The sequence below is a fragment of the Topomyia yanbarensis genome, chromosome 1, assembly GCF_030247195.1.
Source record: "Topomyia yanbarensis strain Yona2022 chromosome 1, ASM3024719v1, whole genome shotgun sequence".
Taxonomy (NCBI): Eukaryota; Metazoa; Arthropoda; class Insecta; order Diptera; family Culicidae; genus Topomyia; species Topomyia yanbarensis.
This window is the reverse complement of record NC_080670.1, coordinates 215,008,254-215,032,739: the sequence shown is the minus strand read 5'-3', so window position 1 is coordinate 215,032,739 and position 24,486 is coordinate 215,008,254. Positions and strand designations below refer to the sequence as shown.

The 24,486-nt window shown below is 41.7% G+C and overlaps 1 protein-coding gene and 1 long non-coding RNA gene across 2 annotated transcripts in view; one reads left to right on the top strand and one right to left on the bottom strand.

Moving 5' to 3' along the window:
- Positions 1–24,486, bottom strand: part of LOC131692291 (neuronal acetylcholine receptor subunit alpha-7-like) — a 257,213-nt gene that overhangs the window by 36,766 nt on the left and 195,961 nt on the right. The window contains exon 7 of the mRNA XM_058979263.1: positions 538–613. Within this exon, the coding sequence (XP_058835246.1) occupies positions 538–613 (76 nt within the window). The remainder of the gene's footprint in view (positions 1–537; positions 614–24,486) is intronic.
- On the top strand, positions 6,495–7,623 carry LOC131692329 (uncharacterized). Its single transcript, XR_009305961.1, has 2 exons — positions 6,495–6,742; positions 6,835–7,623. It is a non-coding gene; the product is annotated as an uncharacterized LOC131692329 (long non-coding RNA).

Sequence of the window (24,486 nt, the reverse complement as noted above, 5' to 3'; positions counted from 1 at the left end):
TACTTGTTGAAAGTTCCATTTGTTTACAGCTGCGAAAGTGAAGCTTCAAATTAAATCAAAACGGACCGGTTGGTTGCTCGGTGACAGCTGGCGGCAGGAGGAAAATAACTTTAATCGCTTCGAGATTAAAATTTTAACTTTCTTCACGGTGTGAAAATGAGAAAGGAAATTGTTTTCCTGAAAGTTTTGTTATTAGCAGGTATCAGCTCTGTTCTCACTCGGCGGCAACTCGATCGAAGCAACCATGGTAGTCAAAAAAACTAGAAGTTGACAGTTGACCGGTTGCAATGAGCTTCATTTAACAGGTGCAGAAGAGCGACACATTTGAATGTATTAGTAATATAAAAATATTGAAAAAAATAAATAAATAAGGAAAGTCTTATTAATTACGTCCCAAATTTACAGCACACGGCCGGCAATTTTGACCAATATGATCGAATGTCAGTATCAATAGATTTATTTCACTTCCACTGTACTGGGAACTGGAACAAAACCTAATTCCCCCTACCCCAACGGACACAACAGAACTCAACTCACCTAACAGTTCCCACTCGCCGTTCGTTATGAAACTGCTGATATCGCCACCGGCTTCGTCCTGGAGCTGCAAGTCTAGCTGTAAGCCGCCGTACGTGTCAAATGAAAGAAGAAAAGATAAAAATCACAAAGAGAAAATAAGTAAAACACGTTAAAATGCTTGAAAGTCGAGAACGCTGAGAACCGCACCCCGCCAGCGACGTGGTACACGATAACATTCAAAATTAAAATTATTTGCCAAATGTAAATTCTACACATTCCTGTCACTTCCCCTTCTCTCAGCGTTAACCCCAAATCATCCCCCGGCGTGAAAGGGACGCCATTATCGCGTCGGTTTGGCTTGAACATTCGTATATATGTATGTACGTACAGACGTAACGAACGAGCGGACGACGCCTTAGAGTTATGCATTCGCGTAAAGCTCGTCTGTGCAAACTGCCCCTGACAAGTATGCATTTCGTTTCACTCGCCGAATCGGTGTGCGCGGTGTGTGTGTAGTAGCAGCTAGCACCACCGACCGTCGCGACGTGCTGAGGGGATGTGTGGGAAGCTGCTCGTTCCGTTTTCCGGATAGTAATGGAAATGAAACTGTTTTACATACTGTTCAAGTCGTGCCACTTTGATGAAGATGGCGGAGTGGTCTCGCAAGGTATTTTGGTACTTTTGTGGAGTGTAGGTTTTTTTCGTCTTCAGTTGAGCGAATGAAGAGTTGTGGACCGGGAAATTTTAACAGCAGATTTTTTTAGGTGTTGATAGCCGAGAATTTTTGAAAGTTTACCGGTTTAATTTGCGCTTTGATTGTGAAGATGGCAACTTAGAACGAGGTAGCTCGAAGAGTGGTCGTAGTGGCAATGTTTCCCCAAGTAACATAAATAAACATTCTACGCAATTTTCTGAATTAAGAATTGTTTGAAAAGTTTGCGAAACTCTTCAGATGGCTTTTGCAATCTTCGAAAAACTATCAAAAACCTTCAGAACTTTTTTGGAATTTTTTGAAACTTTTCGAAGTCTTCCGAAATATGCAGAAGTTTCCAAGAGTCTTTAAACATTTTGAAAAGATTTTAATGTTTGTTAGATATACTTTGTAATCCTCATGAGTTTTCAGAACTCTTCGGAAGTCTTTAGAAAATTTGAGAAAATTTTCGTAAGTATTTTAACAGTGTTCTGTAATTTTCTGAATCTCTCAGAAAAGATAGTGCTTCACAATGCTTAGAAGGCTTCAAAAAAATTTCTTCTTTTCTATTGGTCCGCTCTATCCAGAGATCGAACAAGCCTTTAACGCTCTGAAGCTGTCCGATACTGCCACGCAAGCAAATGGCTTCAACTGGCCCGAAATATCTGCTTCCAGCATAAATCGGGCCAGGCGTCGACGGGTCTTTCTTCATCTGGCTGCCAGCCGCGATCGGTCTTTTCGTTGCCGTCGATGCTGCAGTGACCGAGCGGTTCAACAAATTGTGATCATGTGATCATACTCAGCCTCGATAACCTCGATGAAGAAATGGTGTAACTTTCCCGACTCAATGGCGAAGATAACTGCCAGAGAGTCGGATAGCGCAATGACGGGTGTTTCCTGTGGTTTCGGAGCCGTAGCAAGCGCGATAGCGGAACCTCTGCAGGGAATACCAAGCATGGCGCCTATTCCGCTGTCTCCTACTGTGATTGCTGTTGTTAGTAGCCATCAAATGATCATACTAGACTCTGGCTACGCTACTAGCAGCGTTGGCCTTGAGCGCTGAAGACAGACTTGTATCCAGATTAGACCCGCAGTCGTGCTGGGACCGGTCACGGATTCGGCGAAGACGGGCGATCGGCGGTAGGTTCACCTCCTTATACTTCCAACAGATCTCACTGGCCGTCTGTAGCAGGAAGCAGTTTTATCCGGTTCTACGTTCTAAAAATTCCAGTGCCACGGTGAGAAGCGACGGTCCACGATCAAGATCTTCGGTTCATTGCGTCCATGATCGACGTAGACGAAAACAGCAGGCTCGCGAGTTATTTGGTCACCAGGAATAGCGTGACAGTCGACAATGATGGACATGTCCTCCGGTTTTCGGAGCCGTAGCGAGCGCGCCTCGACAGAGAATACCAAGCATGTCCAGATTAGACCAGTGTTCGTGCTAGGACCGGTCATGGATTCGGTGTGGACGAGCGATACCTTCTTGTACTTCCGATGAACCTCGCTGGCTGTCTCTAGCAGGAAGCAGTTCCCTCCGGCTGTGCGACCTAGTGCTACTCTACCGATGGTGAGTGCGGCCACCTAACGAAGAGGTCTCCACGCAAGTCACCGCAGCAGGCATACTGGGAAGCAGGTCAGAAGCAGTTCGGGTGGTTCTGTGGCGTAGGAGATAAGACCTTCCGTATTGCAGGACGTCAACAGCACCCCGTAAAACATACTACTGTGGACTAGCGTTTGGTTAATGTTGAGTATAGTGTGGCGGTTACAACGATTACGCCAGGAGCTGATAGTTTGATTTGTGTAGACGAAAACAGTAGGATCGCAAATAGAGAGTTCATGAACATCAAGAACAGCGTGACGACGAGGACAGATCCCGTTGATCTCCAAACAGGCGTCGGACTGGCCACGCCCTCGATTCCCTCCCGAAAGTTTGATTGCATAACTAGTCGCTCAGGAAGTGGCCCAGCTTTCCAGTGATCTTCTGGTTGTCCAGCTGTTGCTGTATTTCATGAGTTCCACGTCATTATACGTCTTCGCCACGTTGAATATCGATTTCAGCATGCAGGCTGTCGGCTACAGTTTGACATACCATTTGTCCAAAGCTGGCGAGCTAGGCGCCGATTTCAGTTCCACGTCGACACGCGTACTATCGTTGATCTAGGAGTTTGCACACTTCCAGTATAGATCAATGAGTCTCCTGTTGACCATTCGCTTCATTGCCTTTGCTAAGAAGCAAAGCAGACAAATGGGGCGGAAATCATCAGGTGTCCTGTTTCCCTGGCGTCGATTTGGGATGCGGATTACCAGTGTCTCCTTCTATAAAGCGGCCACCGCCTCGCAGCTCCAGACGCGGCTAATGCTGTCAAATATCGTCCGGTTAGATACCGGCGGAGAGTATCACAGTAAAGGATAGATAACGTCATTCAATCTGCCAGACTCGTCGTGTGCCGCGGTCAATGCCGTACATAGTTTACTTCCAGTAAAGAGTTGGTTGTACACTTGGCCTGAGTCGGATTCTATCGAACGAGCGCTCTGTCAACTCTTAGCTAGATCCGCAGGAACGGGATCCGGGATGACGGGATCTGTGGACTGTGGCAGCGAAGTGTGTACCTAGCTCATTGCAGATGGTCGTAGTTCCGTTCACGGCAAAGGCATAGCCGCTGTGGCGCCAGTCTCGTTTATGGCGTTAGCCCTACGCCTGAGCTCTGATATCAAGGAGTCTGGGAAGATATCATTTAAAAACTTCGTCCAGTTGGCGTTTTTGCCACATCTTTCCTGGTCTCGTTTGTGGCCTTTCTGAAGTCATGAGTTCGCTGACTTTGGTGCGGATCGTCCACAGGAATGCTCTTAAGTGCCCGTAGCGTAATTCGACATGCCCTGATCTCGCGACCTCCAGGCCCCACCAGTGCACTAATCGCCGAGGAGGATTCCAACTTGATCTGGGGAATGGTTGACTGGAATGTTGGTCATATGCGTATGTATTAACCTTCTGAATCAACTGGCAGTGGTAAGACGACAAAAAGTTTTCTGCATATAATCCAATCACCCCACGCAAACAACTTAATCTCGAGATGTGGTAGGTGTTAGCTCTAACGAGTTTCCAATGACCCATCCAGCCCTGCTGAATTATCTTACGTGTACCATAATTGTACCAGTATTATAATCAAACTTTCGATTCTTTGTCACGAATGCATGTTCATGGAATCGGCTCGCTTCATACTGTCGGTTTAACACTGTAACTTCTTCAGGAGCAACAGTTTTTTTAGCAAATCTGTGGATCTCGTAAATCCAAATCGTCAGCGATCCGCGACTGGACACCAAAAATGATCTTGTCGTTCACGCCTAGCAGAGCGGGTTCCGTAAGGCTGGCCGGAGCATTGACCATAGCCGTTAAAAAGAAATATGCTGGCAAATTTTTCAACACTCTGTGTCCTTTCCGGTTTTCGCTATGAAATATTTCCAATAGATCGTCCGCTTCAGGTTCGTCCAGAAATTTTCAATTGCCAGCAACTGAGGCACGTTGGAGTGGCTGGCGTTCTTGAGAACGATTGGGATCTTCCCCCAACGACCGCTCGACATAATGCGCCGAGGCCAGATTCGGCCACAACACGACATCGGGTGGCGTTTCTTAATGGAGGCCGCAACTTCCGATAAGCACTTCGTGCTGTATTAGCCGTAAGTTGCGAAGTCATTAGCCGTAAGTTGCGAAGAAAAGAAGACAGGTTTTGACATCCTCTTCTCACTGATTTTTAGCCACAGCCACCTCCTTCCTGGAGGTTGTGAAATAGCCGGTCCCCTGCCAGTCGTCATCCAATCACGTTGCGCTTTGTGGGGAAGATATCTGACCGAGACCCGATACTGGACTGGTCAACATCAGCGGCCATTTGTGTAGCTTCCTAAGTCGTCTTTCCAGTTTTCTATAACTTCCGTTTGGTAATGGCCCAATTCATTTCGATTCAGCGGAGTTACGGGTAGTTGTATCCATGTGGATAAAATGTATCTTATTGTCACGGTACCACTACAATTAGAATCTCCCGAATGCAGTGGAAGGTTATCAAATCTGACTAGAACGTCCCTGGACCTTTGTGAGCCTTAATGAAAGGTAGTATGCATTTTTCCAGGAACTTTTGCTTATAAAGTTTCGAATCCATCATTTTATTAACGATTAAAGATTGATTTTAAGTCCGTAACTGCAAATGCCTTGCCAGATCATCAAATTTCCAGCGAAATCCAACTCTTCGTCTTCCAACTAACACAACTTTTTAATACTTTGCACATCGAGACGAAATTTTCGCCCCTCAAAATACGTCCATTTTCCAAACAAATTGCTGTCAAATCACTACTATTCCGACCATTGGAAGCGCTGCAACAGGTCAAATAATGAGTCTGGATTATAAACGAAGAACCCGCACCGTCTTCCTTTTCTCTATTTTGAATTTTTCGTATGTGTATCTACACAATGATACATATAAATATTGAGAAAATAACATTAGATTCATCTAACGATTCTCAGAGCAACTTCCACGCAATGCATCCTGTAGTGTTTTGTTTGGTTACAGAATTGGCACCTTCGTACGCACATTCGGTAGTTTCAGCGTTGGGCTTGCCTTGTTCTAGTACAATGAAAGAAGGAATGGACTGTGTTAAACGTACAACATCGGTAAAATACACCGTCAAAGGCACCTTCCGCTTCTTGGAATTGTCTCAGTCCTTTTTTTTGTTATCGTTACGCGACCATATGACGATTTGACGTCGGAACGGTAATTCAGGCAGAGCGATGCGATGCTCAAGTTGCACCGTCAGCGGGGATTGCACTGTACTTCTCGTCTGTCTTTAACTGTGTTGTTGGTGTGTCCGACAGTAACTTCGAAAAGAGAACCACTTCAGCCAGGAAATTCCCAAGAAGAAATTCCAAATAGAAGAAGTTCCAACAGGGACAGTTCCCAAGAGGAAAGTTCCACAAAGGACCCTCTTATTGAGGGCCTTTTCTTGTATTTTCCAGCAGACGTTCTCCAAGTTCGGGTTCTTTACTTCTAGTCATTCTGGGTGCGCTTGAATGTTCACCGGAACGATTTTGGTGGACGGTTTATCCGGAGTTACGTATATCTCGGGCCGACAATGCTGGTTAACTTGGGCAGACCTCCGAGAGTCTTCTCGTTACTCGTCACAATATCTTGTTTGGAGTTTTTTCCGGTTTCTGTCCAACTTTTCCAACTTCACTGGTTCTGTTTCACCGAACAAATTTTCCAATAATTTTACAGTGAGCAGAGATGCTCATACCAAATACAAATTAAATACGCCAAGGTCCCATACAAAAGGGTCATCGTTTTTTGACTCACAGAAAACTAGATTTAAAGAACCCTATGCACGAATTTTGCTTGACAAGTAACAAATACTGAAAAATGATTAGAAATGGCAACGCGTTTTGATAGATCCGATCCAAGCATGTCATGTTCAGATCTTTTTTTTTAACAATTTGTTTATGTTTTTGAAGTAAAATTTTTGTAGATCGCTTTCATGATTTTATATAAGGTAAGATTTCTTTGCTGAGGAACTTAGCTTACCAGTAACATTTTTTATTAATCACTGAGCCAAGTAAAGTTAAAATCTTTTTCATACTCCAGGAGAAGTGCTTCGAATGGGATCTGCGAAGAGTGCGATAGCATTTATACCGGAGACATCGGTAGCAGAACTACCCAAAATGGTAGTCAATTGTACGGCAGGTGCTGATTATATCTTGCGTACATTCAACTGTGATGTAGAAGGTGATAATGCGGTTGCGCAGATGGTCACTGGTGTATCAAGTAGAACCCACAAAGTAGCACCCGGGTGAGACGGACAAGGTGTTATTTCCAGGAAGTTGGGAAAGAGTGCACTTGTACAATGTGGAACCAAAACTGGCGTTACTGTCGATTGAAAGTAACAAACATCCACTCAATAACCTGAAAATAAATAATTCAGCTTTTGTGGAAGCGCATTCAGGAAGATGATGGACATATTTGTAGAACGAATGAACGGTATTCCATATTCGGTGCACAAGAATGTAAAACTATTCAAAGTCTAACGGGTTGTGCAAACTTTGCGCCCGACGCATGAGTTGCAGTACTTTCTCTGGTTCTCCAGTCAGAATAGACAGCTGCCCTGATAGGAGCGAGTGGTTTTTGGAAATCGACAAATGGTGGAAAAAAATTACAAAACAACCGACTTGCACAACTTTTTGAAACTGTGGCTTCGAGGTCAGCTGCCGATTCTTTTTTGAACGAGCAGCTAACGAAACATCCGCTGCGGACGACTCAATGCAACCAAGGTCGAAGTCGCCACCTTTTCTTAACAACCCGCAGTATGACTGAGTCAACTATAGTTTTCTTTATGAAATGTTAGGAATAAAGTTAACGATTTGCTTACTACGTGAATTTTATCTGTATTTATGAGTATACTTCCTAAATCTTCCAGGGATATCTGATAAAATTAGTTCGAGGTTTCTATAAAAGACTTTCAACATCGCGTTGTTGCACTGTTTATTACAGAAGCCATCAATAAAAACACCACGCAACCATTGATACTAGCGGTACAATTCAGCCATGGATTGACTCCCAACGAATAGTCATTGCCATGAAAATCACACGCGTAAATGTTGCATTTTTCGTCGCACAGATGGGTATCCTACTTCTCTCGAATACCGTTTTTAATGCACTGCGCCCGCTGATACTTTAAATAATCGCGTACGTATTCAGAATACCTTTCTTGCTGGTACTCTCAAAGCATCTATTGTCAGAAGGGTTATGCATATTACAGGCCCACTTTGGAGGGCAGAAGGACAGTGCAGCACTAGAAACCACCCAGTTTATTCTGACAGGCGACACCGCGCTCGGGCTACATTCGTCCAAAATGTCAATCTCAGATAATACCACTGTCTCCCAGAGGACATTCACAACGGTAACCACAATCCTCCACAATCTAACATAACCCGTTGATGCATGGGTTCGAATTGTGCCCAGAAAATTGGTCCCATTTTTTAGACGACACAGACTACCATTCAGGTAGGTGAGCTAGCGCAGGAGTGATAGTCATTCACAAGTTGAACGCAGCTTAGCGGTCCTGGTGTCTAAAGACATTCGTTGATGTCTCCTTGGCATCGTGATCGCACAAATCAGGGCGAACAAACGACACTCAAATCCGCCAACTTAATCAATACAGCTTCCATTTTGTGACATGTGTCAGGAGTAATCATCCGTATTTTTAGTTGAGAATTTACAATCAAATAAACGCCCATTTATGTCCCAGAATGCAGTTCACGGCTGATGATTAAGAGCGGACCAAGGTACACTTTTGTTGGTGTTTTCTTTGGTTAAACCTGTAGTGCACGGGACGGATCTCTGAGACAATGAGACTATTATACTAACCTGGTTTTGTTTACATCGACTGAGTTGTTGGGATTGCAATGGGAGATTGTATTTTTTTTTTGTAAATGTAGTTTAATTTTCGTGACATACAACAAAATTGACAACTTTTTTTCAATTCCTGCCGCAGTTCGACCTAATCCATTGGGATTTTCGATTGATTGACACCAGTGTAGTGGATTACACTGGTTTTGCACTTTCTAGTAGTAGTGTCAATGGACATACCCATGGGCTTTTCGATTGATAGTGCACCGGGGTAGTAGAGTGCACTGGTTTTGCACTTTCTAGCAGAAGTGCAGAAAACTGGGTATGTTCCATTGCCACTTCTGCTAGAAAGTGCAAAACCAGTGCAATCCACTACACCGGTGCACTAACATCGAAAACAGCGAAAGCAAATATCTCAAATCTGAAAATGTTTTGACACATAGCTGCGCTAGCTTGACGAACATGATAGTGCCGACTTTACAGTAAGTGGTAATCGGCAGACCAATTTTGGATGCCACCAGTATCATGAAGGCAGCACCAGTTTCGATGGTGAAGACTTTTGATGGGGTAATTTTAGTGAGATCATTGTCAATTGCCTCTATGACACGACGCCCCATAGCCTAGTGAGATATCGATGCCACCGTACAGTGGTAATGCAAGCGGAGTTTTAAACTTTTGCAATACTGAGCCTTCCCGATAGATCATAAAGAGAGCAATGAGTGGTCCTATCGCGTTACGCACATCGTTACCACCGTGAGCAAAACTTCCGAATGTCGCAGTCGATATTTGCAGGAACGAAAACAGGGCTGACACTTCCTTATTTTCCTTCTCCATTTGATTGTGTCTGCTCGACGAATCACAATCCGAATCACCGACAGTGAACTCAGTGCGTGTGACTTTGTCCTGATTCGGAATCTTGTTCTTCTGCCAAGGAACGACGAACAACTACACGAGTACAGAAACCAACAGTCCTACGGAAACACTAATAACTACCGCCATCCAAGTTGGGATGTTATCCATGTAGAGAAGCTTCGGTCCATCGTGCACAATACTGAATATGTAACTGCCAGTGTGGCTCCGTGAAACAGCGGCAATGATAACAGCCCAGTCTAGAGCAGATTCCTGGCGTTCAAAATGAATCTCCGAATGAACCAGAACAACATCGCGCTCATCATAACACTGAGCACGGGTGAAATGAACGACGATCCGACGATCGTTCCGAGTGTGCTCCACTTGAGTCACTGCATTCCACTGCGACCAGACTGAAACCGACAGTCGAACCAAATACATATTTGTTTTTGGTCGAACCTACGATGCTATGCATTCCGGAAATCGGCAGATTGAAGAAGGTTGCTACCAGCAGCCACAGGGCGGAACTGGCCAGCGCTGATAGGCAACCCAACGTCAGCTCAACCTCGGTGCCTTTGTACATTTCACGTCGAAAATGCAAACGAATTACAGCGAATGAAAAACTTCAAATCCACGTAAATAAAAATAATAACATAAATATCACTAGGATACAATAATAAACAGCTTGGCGTTCTGCGTTGCCAGTTCCAATGATAATTCATCAAAGTACACTGTCACTTTGACACTGTACCTTTCCAGGTACAGGGTAGCGTAAAACGAGTCCTCGAAAAATCATCAGAGCATTCCGTATTAACATATTTGTATTTGCTCATACTGTTCCCAGGTTCAATGCTAGTGGTCGACTTCTGCACGTTATTTGCTGGTAGGATAACGTATGGCAACACACTTGCCAGACTGGTGTCGTAGGCCGAACCGTTTCGATTGAATTCTTGGTATGTACGTGTTCCTCTTCCGAAGCCACGTAAGCAACGTCCGATGTGCCTTTTGTGTAACTTTTGCTTATCTGCTTCACCGGAAACTGACCTAACAGCTGCCGATTTTCAAGGCAGAGAAGTGTTACTGGATTTTCAAGCGAGGGGCTCACTTGGTGCTATACTGTGATACACTGAATCAAAAGGTTACAACAGGGGACATAATGGATGTTAGGTATAAGTTATCATGTTGATGTATAATTTAAGGAAACTCATTTTTAGACGGCGACGGGTGATAATAGCGTGAATGTTTGCACTTTTTTGATCTTGTATCCTGCTGCATAAACTTATTATTTGCTCAAATAAAAGAAGCGAACGCTGAGCATGGTGAATCTCATTTATATTTGAGTAATGATATAGAAAATACACATTTGATTAGTGGCTGTATACATGCATGGTGCAAAGGCCCGATAAGAAAATATTTGACTCAAAGAACAGCTCATGAAATGAAGAATGAATATTTTATTATTATTCATTCAACGTATATACAAATATTATTGACTCTTCAAAGAATTCTACCCCATATTATTCAGCTCACTGATTATATTTTTTGGCCATCAAAGATTAAATTATGTGAGATAAATACTAGAGGGGAATTCATTTCGTCCGTAACTAGCACCATCTGGGGGTAACTAGTACCTAAATTAGCACTAGTTAGATACAAACAAATTCCAAACAGCTCACACGACATATGTGAACTCCTAAAGCAACTGACTTGTGCCGAGTGGTGTCCCGGGAGGCAAATGTAGAAGCTCTGGTTTGCTGACGAGAAAGCGAAACAGACTCTTGTATTTTGGTTGAAGAGCCAAACGCCTGGTACTATGCAATAAAGTCCCAAAAGCGAAAAATTGGATTAAACCATTTCGCGTATTAAGAGCACAAGACCTAACATGAATCAAGTTGGTGCTAGTTACTGACGAGGTGAATTCGAAACACAAAAAATAAAGCAAAACTTAAATAAATACAAGAATAAAATTTGTGTGGTTCATTATTGTGAATAATTCATCAATATTTGGATACTATTGTTAAATGAATTTGTCCACTAGGCTTTAAATGCAATGTAACCAAAACTATTAACTTAAATGAAGATCCCTGCTTTGACAATAACATGACAAAAGCGAATAATCTAGGCCTAGAAGGGTTAAATAATGTGTAGTATTGATATGGTATTGTTCACCTCTCGTTAAAGCGATACAAGATGATGGTGTAACATTGCATAGAGATTCCTAATCCGTAAAAAGAGCCTGAGGTAAAAATTTCTACAATAAAAGAAAGCTGTGCGATTTTTTTTTTGTAAATTATACCTATCATCCATTATGCCCAACGTATTTTATGCGAAACTTACTTTTATCTAACGTATGTATGCCTGCAGTATTTCGTGCGTTGTATTGTGACAATTAGCGGCGGTGAAAGTGAAGCTGTGTCATGAAGCCGAAGGTCATTCGACCGAACGACATTAGGCCGAATGTCCAATAGGTCGAATGAGCCAAAAAGAGATCCAAATAGAGTAGTTGAAACTGAAGACAATATTTAAAACAATAATCAGTTTTAAATGAAGGGTGAATTTTCACGAAGAAAGAGAAAAAAGAATTCTGTGTTACAGGCATAATGGAATAAATAAATAAAGTTATCGCCTAATGTGGCTACATTACATCGCTTGAAGTCGTGTGTTGCCTGATATCGCTGTCGCTTCGTCAAATTTAAACTGATTTACAGCCACTGTGATCGAGTTATCCGGGCAAACGGGTGGATCACAGGTTTACTTGCGAGGGACCGCCGCTTCCTATGGCGGGTCAGCGGCCTCTTCGCCTGGTGGACCCTCACCGGTTTTGCGCTGCTTCCTATCCTCGGTCTCAATTATGCGACAATGCCGCATCACACTGGCTACGCCACAAGAACTTTGGGCAGTGTAGAAACCGATGGAACCGTACGTGCACACTGCACAATGTGCAGTGCACATATATTTGATAAGTTGTCGTTTTTAAAACTTCGTTACACCCTGAAACAATAAGGTTAGTAATCATCCAATAGGGCGAGCTGGATAGAATTTTTACATTTAATATAATTTGAAAGAACAGCTCACGATAAAAAGAAGGATATAAGCAAATAATTGAGAAGCAAGCAAAGCAAACAATAACCGAGAACTTCAACCTCTTTTTCCTTCTTTCTTGGCCTTCGGCCTAATGCCTGTTTGTGCATTCGGCCTAATGTTCATTCGGCCGAATGACCTTCGGCCTAGTGATCCTCGGCTTGTGAATATCATACCATTTTTGAATGAATGCTCTCAGATCACTCTTAGAGCGGATTTCGCCGATAATGGCTGCTCAGAAATGAATCTGAAACCGCCTTCAGAGTGATCTGAGAGGGCTCACTCGAAAACGCCATCAGTGAGCGTTCGTGTACAAAATACAGGCTAATGGTGGGTCAAATCTAGATTGAATTATACGCATATAATGCTGTTTTTTTTATTGTGCCTTGCAGGATAATCGCACGATATGCGATTATATGAAAGCTCAATTGAGATAGGCGCGTGACAGCCGCCCATATAAATGTATAGGCAGCTTTTTCTTTGAAGCTTTCGAAAAGCACACAGCTGGCAGAAAAATAAAGCTCCACTGAAATCTGCTTGCGGAGCAACTGCGGCTATATTTGATGCGCCTTTCAGACGCCCGCAATGTGAGATTTTATTATAAGCGCGACAATACTTTTTGGTATAATTTTAATCAATCAAATTTGTCCCTTCACGAGAAACAGAATTGCTAGGGTGCTGAGTTCAGGGCCCCACGAGTGCCTGATCCGTAATGAATGTTTCTGAGTCTAGTCATCAAATGGTCCAATAATCATAACATGCAGTCTTCGAAGGCAATTCAAAGAATTTTTACGCCTTTATTGCTCTATATTCCATTAAGATTGACAAATAGTAACTCAGTACTTGAACATATCACATGAAGTGTGAATGGTGTATGTTCGGGTACCCTGTCAAACACAAAACAATTAATTACGAAAATTGGGTCATTAAGCTATATATAGTTTTCCATTCCATTCGATAAATTTTAGGTCCAATATACATGACATAACATTATTTCAAAAAAAAATTCGTTGTAATACGTGAAAACGATTTTTTTGTTTTTTTAAAATAAATCTTATGTAAACATAGACAACCATAGATAGGAAAACTGTGGTTGTTTACATCTGGCCTATCAAGACAACCCAAAAAAACTATATGCAGTGGATGGTGTTTATGTCAAATAAAAATAACCCTGCGGGAAAACATGTATTCATTTTTTTCTGACAGGGCATCATTTGTCGTGAAATTCGATATACCAAATGCTTCTGATAGTGTCAAATCTAGACTGTCAACATATTTCTTTATTTCAGATTTAAATTTCATTCTCACGTTTCCTGAGTTGGAAAAAAACATTGTTGTAATCACAAAAATCAGGCATATCGATGAATGTAATAAAAACAGATTTTTTTCTCATTTAGTGACCCAATTTCAAACGAATTCTAATATTTGAAAATGCCTACACGTATTTTGAAAAGTTTTCGGCAAAATGGTTGCTGTGTGTGACCGCATGTAACATAGAAGAAAAAATAGGAACAAAATTTAAGGTGAAGATATGTGAAAGTCACGTTGCTAGGCACCGACTCGCTTGTTTACATTAGGAAAAACTGAAATCTGAAGTGAAAATTCAAACGCACAAATGAGAATTTCCGAACATGTTCCACTGGTCATCTGCACATTGGCAGAAGATTTGAAGTTTTGTTAGTAAACGATTAAAGTGCAGTGGTGTGTGAAAAAAGTGCATTTGAAAAAGTGCAATGAAAACGAGAAGAAGAGTGTTTCGAAAAGAAACCCCAAGTGAAGAGGGGTGATATTTTCACGCAAAATAGGAGCTACAGATGGCATTCCGTCAAAAACTCGGGTTGATTGTATATGACAATATTCTAGCTTCCTTAAGTAGCAGTTTCGTGGCACACCAGCAAGGTTAGTGTGTTGAAAAACGTATTTTTATATTTGCTCATGTCAGATACATGGTTAGGCAGGGGAGAGGGGTGTGTGTGGCGTAGGAGCTATGTTGTGGCTCGCATGTATAATGTCCTTAACAACAACATTTAATAATCATCTAGACGAATTAGTTTACTGAATTACTGCCCACCTCACCACACGCCATCGCCAGTTCATGTAAGTTGCAACAGATCCATTTATTGTGTTTGAAATCATTTCTGGTTTGCAATTTTCGAGTCACTTTCCGATATACCTGCTAGCTTATATAAACATTTTCTTTTCTTCAGATTCAAACCCATCCGGGAAGATGAACAATGCTGCATTTAAATTGCTTTAATTTTCAGCTGTAGGTACACACAAAAGCTCACCGGCGTCATGCTTACTGGTGTACGCCATGGCCTACTACTGCTTCAGACGTTGTAATATTAAATCTCTTTAGTCTACACGAGCATCACAGACAAACGCACAGAGCTACTCGATAAGGGACTTGAAAGGCCTAATGATAAATGAAGACGATATAAATTAATAGAACCCACATATTGCTGGCCAGCCGAACTAGTTGTTGGCCAATCCTTCATTGGATGATGTTACCGGAAAGGAAGCGTGGCGAGTATTGGAATATGTTGGCTACCGTTAGTATTTATGGGAGGATTTCCTTGTTTACAGACTGGATTAATTAGAAGCTTTTTAGCACATACACAGGCTGATTCCAAACATCCATATTTGATTCGATAATTAGTGTTGGATTATGATGGTACACTCGCCAACCGGTATTTATTCCATAAATCGCAAACAAAAAACATTCCAATAACGCCTCCAATAGGAGCAATTTACAAGATAAACAGGCAAACCATTTATTTCCATTCTCGCCGCACGAGATGCCAAAATTCGACGAACAACAGAATGCACACCGTCCCATCCCACCTTCAAAACCCACCGCAATGCAGTTCGGACAATTCCCTTTATTCAGCCGCGGATTGTCACCGCGGACTTCAGCATCAATAATGATAAAACCCTAGGCCATCAGATAATTCACAAATACTCGACTCTCCCAAAAGCGGGGGGGGGGGCAGCACAAATGCAATCCTCCAAATGACCGTGGATCTGCAAAATCTCCGCGGTAAAATAACCGTCATCCTTCTGTTGTTGTTCGGTGGGGGATGAGTTGACAAATAAAATATAATTTATTTTTCTGGCGACACTTGTCCTCTGCCTTTGATATAATGGTTCAATAGCGCCCGCAAGCGGGGGGCGCGTTGGCGGCAAGTATTGTGTTCGATGGCGATGTTACGAAATTTACATGTTAACGCTGCCAAAGGTCACACTCGTCGTTTTCGCTGGGCTGGAAAATTGCCGAAAACGGTGGTGTCTCCACGGTGGCGAACTGGCGGAGGGGTTAGTAGGTAAAATGCCATCCCTCGGGGCTGATTCGCAGTGAATTCATATTTGTCCTTTGAACCCAGCCCACTCAACTCGTCGTTTGAACGGCAGCTCGGTTGCCTCCGAATCTGTGTCAATTCGTACTTTGTGGTTTGCGGATTGGTAGTCTTTCAAGTGTGTGTGTTTTTTGCCGCTCTGTTCGAGTCCTTCGGGATTATGCCATTCCCGGTTTTCCGTGGACCAAAGGGTAGGATTTTATTGACACTGATTTCTGATCCTGCAATGTTCTTCTGTATAGCCGAAGGAGATATGTCGTGTGTTTTTTTTATTCATGAGAATAAATTGTTTCCTCGTAATTCGGCACTCGGTTTCCGCCCTAACGGTGGATTTCTTTTTTGTTTCGGTGCTGGACTTGACGATATCTGAAAGTGGCACATAGGCTGCTGGGATCCGGTGCTTAGGCGCCACTCTTCGTTAGTGTTTGTGTCGTGCTCTGAGAAGCTTTGCGCAAAAAATAAAATAAGCGGAATTCAAAAACGATGGGGCTTTATGACTTGTAGGATTTTGTCGTTTTATGACAAAATGATAAAGGGTTGCTTTAATTGACAATGCATATAAAGTAAGGCCATCGCAATATAGGAGGATTCTGAGCGATTAAAAGGACTGGCCTGCCATTGTCCAGTACACTAAGATTCGGCTACGAAGTTTGTTAAAACAGAAGGTCAAGTCCATTTCCAGCAAACCATGGCATCTAAATCAATTTATCTACATAAATTACAGCAAACCTCATTCTGCGTGTAGTGCCTAACTCCAAAAACCTCCTTTTATTGTTAGCTATAACATAAAACAACAAAATTTTCGTGAAATAATTAAAACTGTGGTTAGTTCTTCTGCTTCCCATAGAATCATAAACTATTTCTCTCTCGCTAATAGCTTCCATCCATCTACAAATGACATAAATGGTTCCATTCGAGATTTAATTGCAAGATTCTCTCCTCCCTTCTCTGGTCTAGCATTCTTGGCTGTGGTTACGCTTCGTATCTGCCTGTGGCAGCTGGTACAAAACTAAACACGCCAACTAAGATCCACTCCAGCGGCATCTAATTCAAAATAATTTCAACACTGTTTTGCCATGAATTAAACACATTCGTCTTACCGGTGTGCTATGTGGTATGTGCACGGTTTGCGAATTTTCACTAATTATTGTGTAAACATTTCACTTGATAATGGCTCGAATCATGCCCGAGTACGAATTGTTGATTAAGCAAGCTTTTGCGAGACATTTGCAACCATATTATTCTATTAGACGAATTCAAATGTTGACAAGCACTAATTGAATTAAATTGACTTTTATTCCCCTCCCTTCCGACCACGTGGCACACCATCGTACCAATCCGGGTCAGGGATCCCCATTTCGAACGGGTAAAAACCCCAGCCCCCTAGGATATGACAGATAAAGACAATCCTTGCGAGAGAAAACAAATACCCATCCGCACACTACTGGTGTGCACACTGGTGAATGCAACTGGGTCACCCATTTATTGCAGAAAACTCGCAAGCCGCAGGCCAATCCGGCCCGTTCCGTCCCACATAATGATGGGAAACAATTCGTTGACCCTTTTGGGGCTAATTGTGTCGTAAATTGTTATCGCACACGCAGCCGCGCTGAAGCTTTTTCCTATATCTCTGGCATTTTCCCCCGCTCCGCACACTTTCTCACTCGCTCGTTCGTCGCCGGCACAATTGTCACAGCCTGCTTGGTTCTTGTAGCGCGGCGAAAAAAAGGCACTCTAAAGTCATAAATTCCCGGGAGGTTTCTGCCACCACTGGAGCCGGTTGCCAACAGCCGCTGGCAGCAATTTTATAGCGTCGTGAGTTAGACATTATTTTCAATATTTTCTCCATGATTTACTGCGGTGAATGGATATCCACACACAATGTAGGGTACAGGCACAACAGCCGAGCCGAATCTGGACGAACAAATTGGGACTGTCGTCTTCTAGGCGTTTTTTTTTTCTCTGCGGTGGGGATTAGGGATCCAAGTTGGCGGAGAAGGGAAAAAAATATTTTGAGGTTCGCTGGCTGCCCGCAGGAGTGCGCTCTGTCTCGAGAGGAGCATGACAAATTGATAATCTTTGCAAGATTTGGCCTAATAGCTTTCGAACGGATTCTTTGATAAGGTTTTCAGGATACAAATCATGCACTGGTTGTGATTTTACCCGATGATTCTTAGAAAGACCTGGGTAAATCTATCCATGGTCTGTTCACAGTAGAGAAGTGCAGAGATTAGACTGCCCACAAAGAGAGATAATTTTTTGAAAACACAATTGGTCTATACCTGATCGATTCCTAGTTCCAATTTGAACCAAAACGGAGAAGTCCAGCTATAAAACCGACGTGCTTGTAGTTTGTATAGGATTTTTCAGCATTTGCAATTCAATAAATCGTTTTCTTTTTTCTCAGGGCCATGAGCACGTCTGAGTATAAACAATTCAGGTCGTCATCAAGGAGACAATTTTATGTCCGACGCATTTAAAAAGATCGTTGATCCATAAACCTAAAACCAGTCGTCCTACATAACTTCCTTGAGTGAAACCAAGTGGTATTCCAAATAAGCCACCATTCGTAATCATTCAGAAGGATATAAGAATTCTACCAACTGAGCAACGACTGAGAAATTGCTAGTCTAGTGAACAAGCGTTTGAGAGATCACGGAGGTGTACGCAGATGTTTGCGTTTGTGATTGGGTTTGTATTATTGAGCAGAGAACAAGCGTTTGCATGTCAGCGAGTTTGACCGAGTGGGTATTTGTATGTCGCATTAATGGATTCGAAACCCAAAATAATATGCAGAAATTAAGTTTTCTGAATATACTAACTAAATAATATAATATTTGTTTTTCGGGTATCGTTAATCGTAAAACCCGCCTTATGTCATTTATATAGATTTATTTATAAAGATAGAACCTAAGACACTACTTTTCGGCACTCTTAGTGAATTGCCGAGAGAACTAGATACAAAATCATTAAAAGCAATTATCTGTTCTATCACCAAAATTCTTTTCAAATCATTTGTGTACAATTCCTCCGCTTTAAAGAGTAAGAGTTTGGAAATTGTTTCAAAGGCGCGCTTCAAATTCAAGAATAAATCTTTAATCTCGGATTTCTCTTTCCGTTTCACTAACATTAGATTCAAAGAAATATATATATATATATATATATATATATATATATATATATATATATATATATATATATATATATATATATATATATATATATATATATATATATATATATATATATATATATATATATATATATCGTTTCGAACGGTTCGAAAGTGATTGGGTGAAAGCAATCAAATCTAAATTTATTATAATAATAATAATCGGCTATATTGTTTCCCCAGGTTCGAAACAACTGTTCATTTTTTCAGATCTTATCTATTCAAATCGCTCTTCTATACCGTAGAAAGTTAGGTTCAGGTTTTACGTTTGAGTTATTCGAGTTATTCATTTTAACATACATAAATTAATGGAGACATCCGCGGAATATCACTCACTCATCCTCATTTTTAATTTAGGTTAACCGGGTGTCAGGGATGACAGTATTATGCCTTTCACCCAGATTACTTTCAATGTTTTCTTTTACCAATTTTGTGTTATCTCCTGCTACACTTTCCACAATAATTAAGTCATTTCGTTGTTGTTTAGGTAAACGAACTAGTTCTGTTCGTAATTACTACGTACTATTTTTGCGATTTTTACTTATATTTCATGTCGCTGAGTTTTCGTTTACTGCTCATTGGATACCTGATCAGCATATTCATCGGCTTGGGATCGAGATCATATAGTTTTTGAGTTATTTGGCATAATTGGACGTGGCCGCCGTCGTTATTGACTATTTTATGGGAATGTTGAGTCAGTGTTGCCATGCACGACGAATTACCACCGAAGACATTTTGTCCATTACCAATTCATCAACAACCGATCTTCACACACAGTATACTATCAAAACGTACGAGGACTTCGCACCAAAGCAAATGATTTGCCGTTAGCCGTTGTATCGTGTGAAAAAGATGTTGTGGTACTGACTGAGATCAGGCTGACTGATAATATTTTGAATAGCGACCATACGAACAACTATTGTGTGTATCGATCGTAATCCGGTCACCAGCAAATATCAACGCAATGGCGAGTGACAATTGCAGTGAAAAAAAATCCACACTACTTCATTTTCAGTAGAAAATAATGAAACACTGGAGCAAACGATAAACCGGATAAAATTGCATTGATTCTCTCTTCATTCTGCTCTAGCTATTTACGCCAACTTCCGACTCAGCAGTGAATATTTGACGCTCGATACGCAAGTCGCAGCTTTTCAATCGCCACAGTCACAGTGCGGGACTTTATTTTGGTGTTGGGCGATTGCAATTGGCAGTTCGATGGAGATACCGACTCGTTCTTATCAATCAACGCATCGACTGAACATGAAATCATGTTAGTAGAAAAATCACTGTCAATCGGACTGCAACAAATTAATAATATAACAAACTACATCGGGAGGTACTAGGGTTTTGAATTATTTGATCCGCCGGTATTTACGTCAATTTATCGAAAGCCTTCGATAAAGTTCCTCATAGTTTTGCTGTCGAAAAAATGAATCTAGAGTTACCGGATAGGTCGAAGTGCTTTTGTTCAGCTTGGAGATACGATATCTACATCTTTCGACATATCGTCGGGTGTGCCAAAAGGGAGTCATTTAGGCCCACTGATATTCATGTTATTCATCAATGACCTCTGCAAGTTACTAAAGTTTTTCGGATCACATTCTCGGTCCTGGATTCCTACGCAGTTCATTTTGGTGTCGATCTGCTCGCGAAGTGGAGCGAAATCAACGGGATGGACTGTGGTTTTCGGAACCTGTGTCTGTGACCGTCGCAAAAGTTTTCTCAATCGTCGTAATACTCGATAATTCAATAATTCGCGGTACCAATATGGGCGCCTTATCACAGCGTTCAAATCAGCAGAGTCGAGAGCGTTCAAAAATGTTTTATCCGCTATACATTGCCCTTGTTACCTATGTAAGAAGATGGGTATCAGCTGATTCAGCTACCCACGTTAGCCGACCATAGAAAAACTTTCAAACGGCTTTTAATTATTGACATCATAAGTAACAACATCGAATTTGCACAGTTGCTAGGCAAGCTTCCTTTCGACGTTCCTTGAAAACAAATTCGACGTGTAGAGAGGTTCTGCGACTTCCGAATCATCGTGGTCTATATTTTCAGATAAACTATTCTGATCAGTATTGCCAGATTGGATCTGGTTAACGAAATTGAAATCACTGTTGTGTTTGCGAGCTCACACGCGCAGGGTTATGTTATCGCGGTGGGGCCCGAGTGTTTGTATGTTAACGAGTGTGATCGCGTGAGCGGTTGTATATGGGATGAATAAACTCGTTTGTAGGTGCTTTCGAATGACAAAAATATTTATTTTGAATAACAAACTGTTGGTTGAGTACGACAGGCATCACGCGCAAGTGTGTGAACCATAATTCGTTTATGCCGCAATACAGAGAAGTAGAATCCCTTACAAAGGGTACATTACTTTCCATAGATTTCCAATGATGTTTTTGTGTTCCTTCTTAGCTCTATAAAACTGTTAACTGTTAAAAAGACACTTACCAATTAGGTTTTTTCCCAGGCTTTCAGTTGTGAACAAATATCGCGTTCAATTAATGTATGTAGATAGGTAAATGCTGTTTAATAAATCATCAATCTTCAATTGAGCGAATCGGATGAAATATCTTGAGATTATCCGCGAAGGACAGTCGTACATATACATCGTTGAAGTACAGCAAAAAACATCAACGGTACCAGGTACCATCCTTGGGGTATTTGTTGACTTTGAAGTAAATGTGGGTACCTTGCAATTTTTTATCTCTCGATCGAGACTGCACTCAATGAAATTAATTCACGACAGTTGTTGACGTCTCGCTTATTTTTTTTGCAACCAGAATGGATCAAGTAAAAAACAGTTTTTTGGTTAGAAGAACAAAACCAGGACAAATCAAGTATTTTTCTCGAAGTCCCAGAATACCAGAACCAGTTGAAAACCAGGGCATGTTCTGGGAAACCCTAGCTTAATTTTATGCATCCAGCGTTATACAAAATTTCAGGAAACGCATGTCGACAGTTGGGCAGTCTGGATCAGGCAAAAATCGTAATCCAAAAATCGCAGCTACGAAAACAAGAGTGGCCAGCGGGTTCAAGTCCGAGATGTGTCATCTACAACCGTGCATGGAGCTGTGAGACGAGCCGAACTGTTCACTTATAAGAAGCCAGTTACTCCAAATTGCGACGATAAACAAAACAAGACAGTTAAAACGCTATTCCGATCAGAAGCAATAGGCGACAGTGCTAACAAAGTTCGGTTGCGTGGTAAGGGGCGACGAAGCCTACTTCAGACAGACTTCAAATTTAACTTATTGTGGAGGCGTTTTAAACGGCACGCAGAGGAGGAAAAGTGGTAATAGTTTTAAGCTAAGAAATATTTCGTTTGGCAGGCTATCTGTACCTGTAGCTTGAAAGCGGTACTTTCAATGTAACCGGGACCGTCAATGTTCTGTGCTAAGTTGGCCGGAATTGATTTCTGTCATTACGAAAAACAAATGCCACGAAGTGGTATGCCACATACTACGTGCAGTTGCTGGCCAAGGACAAGAACCCTCCCAATACCCAAGAGCTACCGTCAAACCGAGAATTTTCCTCAAGCGGAACCTAAAAGCAGTCTCAAAAAAAACCCATTGGAAGCGAGAAGCAGTTTGGGGGCTAACTGGCGTACTGTGGTGAACAATGTCTACTAAATGACTATACAGAATCTGATGACAGGAGTTGAACGAAAGGTGCAGCAATTTAGATTCGGAAACTTGGTTGAATGTTTTAAATGTAATTTACACTAATTGAATTTCAAAAATAAATAGAAACAAAGCTTTAGTAAAAACATGGGGAAGTAAGACATGACAGGTCCACAGGAAACTAAGTAAAAAGCAATCCCATCATTCATTAATTTTGTTTCTAGCCCAGGTCAAGCCAGATTATCTTCGTTACCTATGAAAACCAAACTATAAAACTGATTTATGGACTCTCGAACGGCTTAACCGATTGCCGTCAAAATTTATACATGGTAGGCGTTTGTTATTGAGCGTGTTTGTGTGCTATTGGTTGAGGATTATCTGCCCACCCAATGGCGTTTTTTCCTCCTATTTCGTTGAAAGTCGCAACAACGCGCGACGGGTATTAGTTAGTAATATATAATCCATTTCCAATTCGCCGCGGCATGTTTCTATGTAAGAAGCTCGTCTGCTCCTATTTAATTACAGTTTTGTATCTCTATTTAGGTTATGGTGATTTGATTGGTCATTTTCAAAAGTAGAATCGAAATCTTCCTGATCCTTCCTATAACTGCAAAACTACCGGTTTAACATGCCACTTCAAACGAGGTCTTGTTGAAGTCAGGGCCGTCGAGAACCATCGTTGAGCCCCAAGGCTTCTATTACTGACGGGCCCTTTAAAACCTAAGCCCTCTAGTTCAGCATGAGTTAGTACCACTTCAGCCAAGGGAAACTCGCGAGTCCGTGGTTTCTATTAGTCCCTGGTTGACTCATATTGCCACATCCACAGATAGCGTGCCAGACAGGTGAATTTCGACAGCTTATTATTCCGTAGTATCCAAATCGGGTAAAATTGCCATAGTTACGAGTTTTTCGATTTGTGGGTACTAGGGTGTATATAACGATTAACAACGTAATTAGAGATGCACGGTACTAATTCGTGTATTCGTACCTCGTTTGTGTCACCGCCTCTATATGCAAACGTACTGACTTCATGTTGCCACATCCAACGATATATTTCGTTTCACGAAACAAACGCTTCTGCTTGATGGTCTAAAACATAATCAGCACGCTATGTCTAACATGGTGAAATTGTAGGGTGTAAAAATTGGCCATATTTTGTTCCATTTGTACTTTTAATGTCGAACGAATGTTGGCTGAACTGATTTGATTTCTTAATTTCGCACATTATAATTGGGTTCTTTTAGACATCACATGATTCTTTGGCGAGGCCGTTCTATCTCAAGACAATGCACTTTTAGGGTAACAATTCCTTGAACATGCTATAAAAATACAAAAAATGTCCATTTTAATCACTGGTTAATTAAAGCCAGTCTACCTTCTCATCTCGCCAAGAAGCTAAAAATCCATCCGCTATAGATACATGGCGAAAATGATTGCAGACGAATTGTGTTACAATTGATTTTTTGAAATGTCCTATAAGACCAGCTACTCGGGAAGTGAAACAATTACTAAACGTGCTGATTGTGTTCAATCTGGGAGAAGTTACGCCCAGCAAATGCACCATATCAAACATTAAGAAGCACAGTCGTTTGTTTCGCGGAACAACGTGCAGCGCACCAACGAAAGCTGCCACGCTTACAACATCATTCCCGTCAAGTGTATCTCTAACGTTGTTCTTGTGATGAGAATGCTTCCGTAGGAAACCAACTCCTTCGTACGTAACCATTTTATGCAAATCAACCGAAAATGGGACGTTTCATCAGGAAACATTGGTTATGCACCACGGAAAACATTGTGAAAA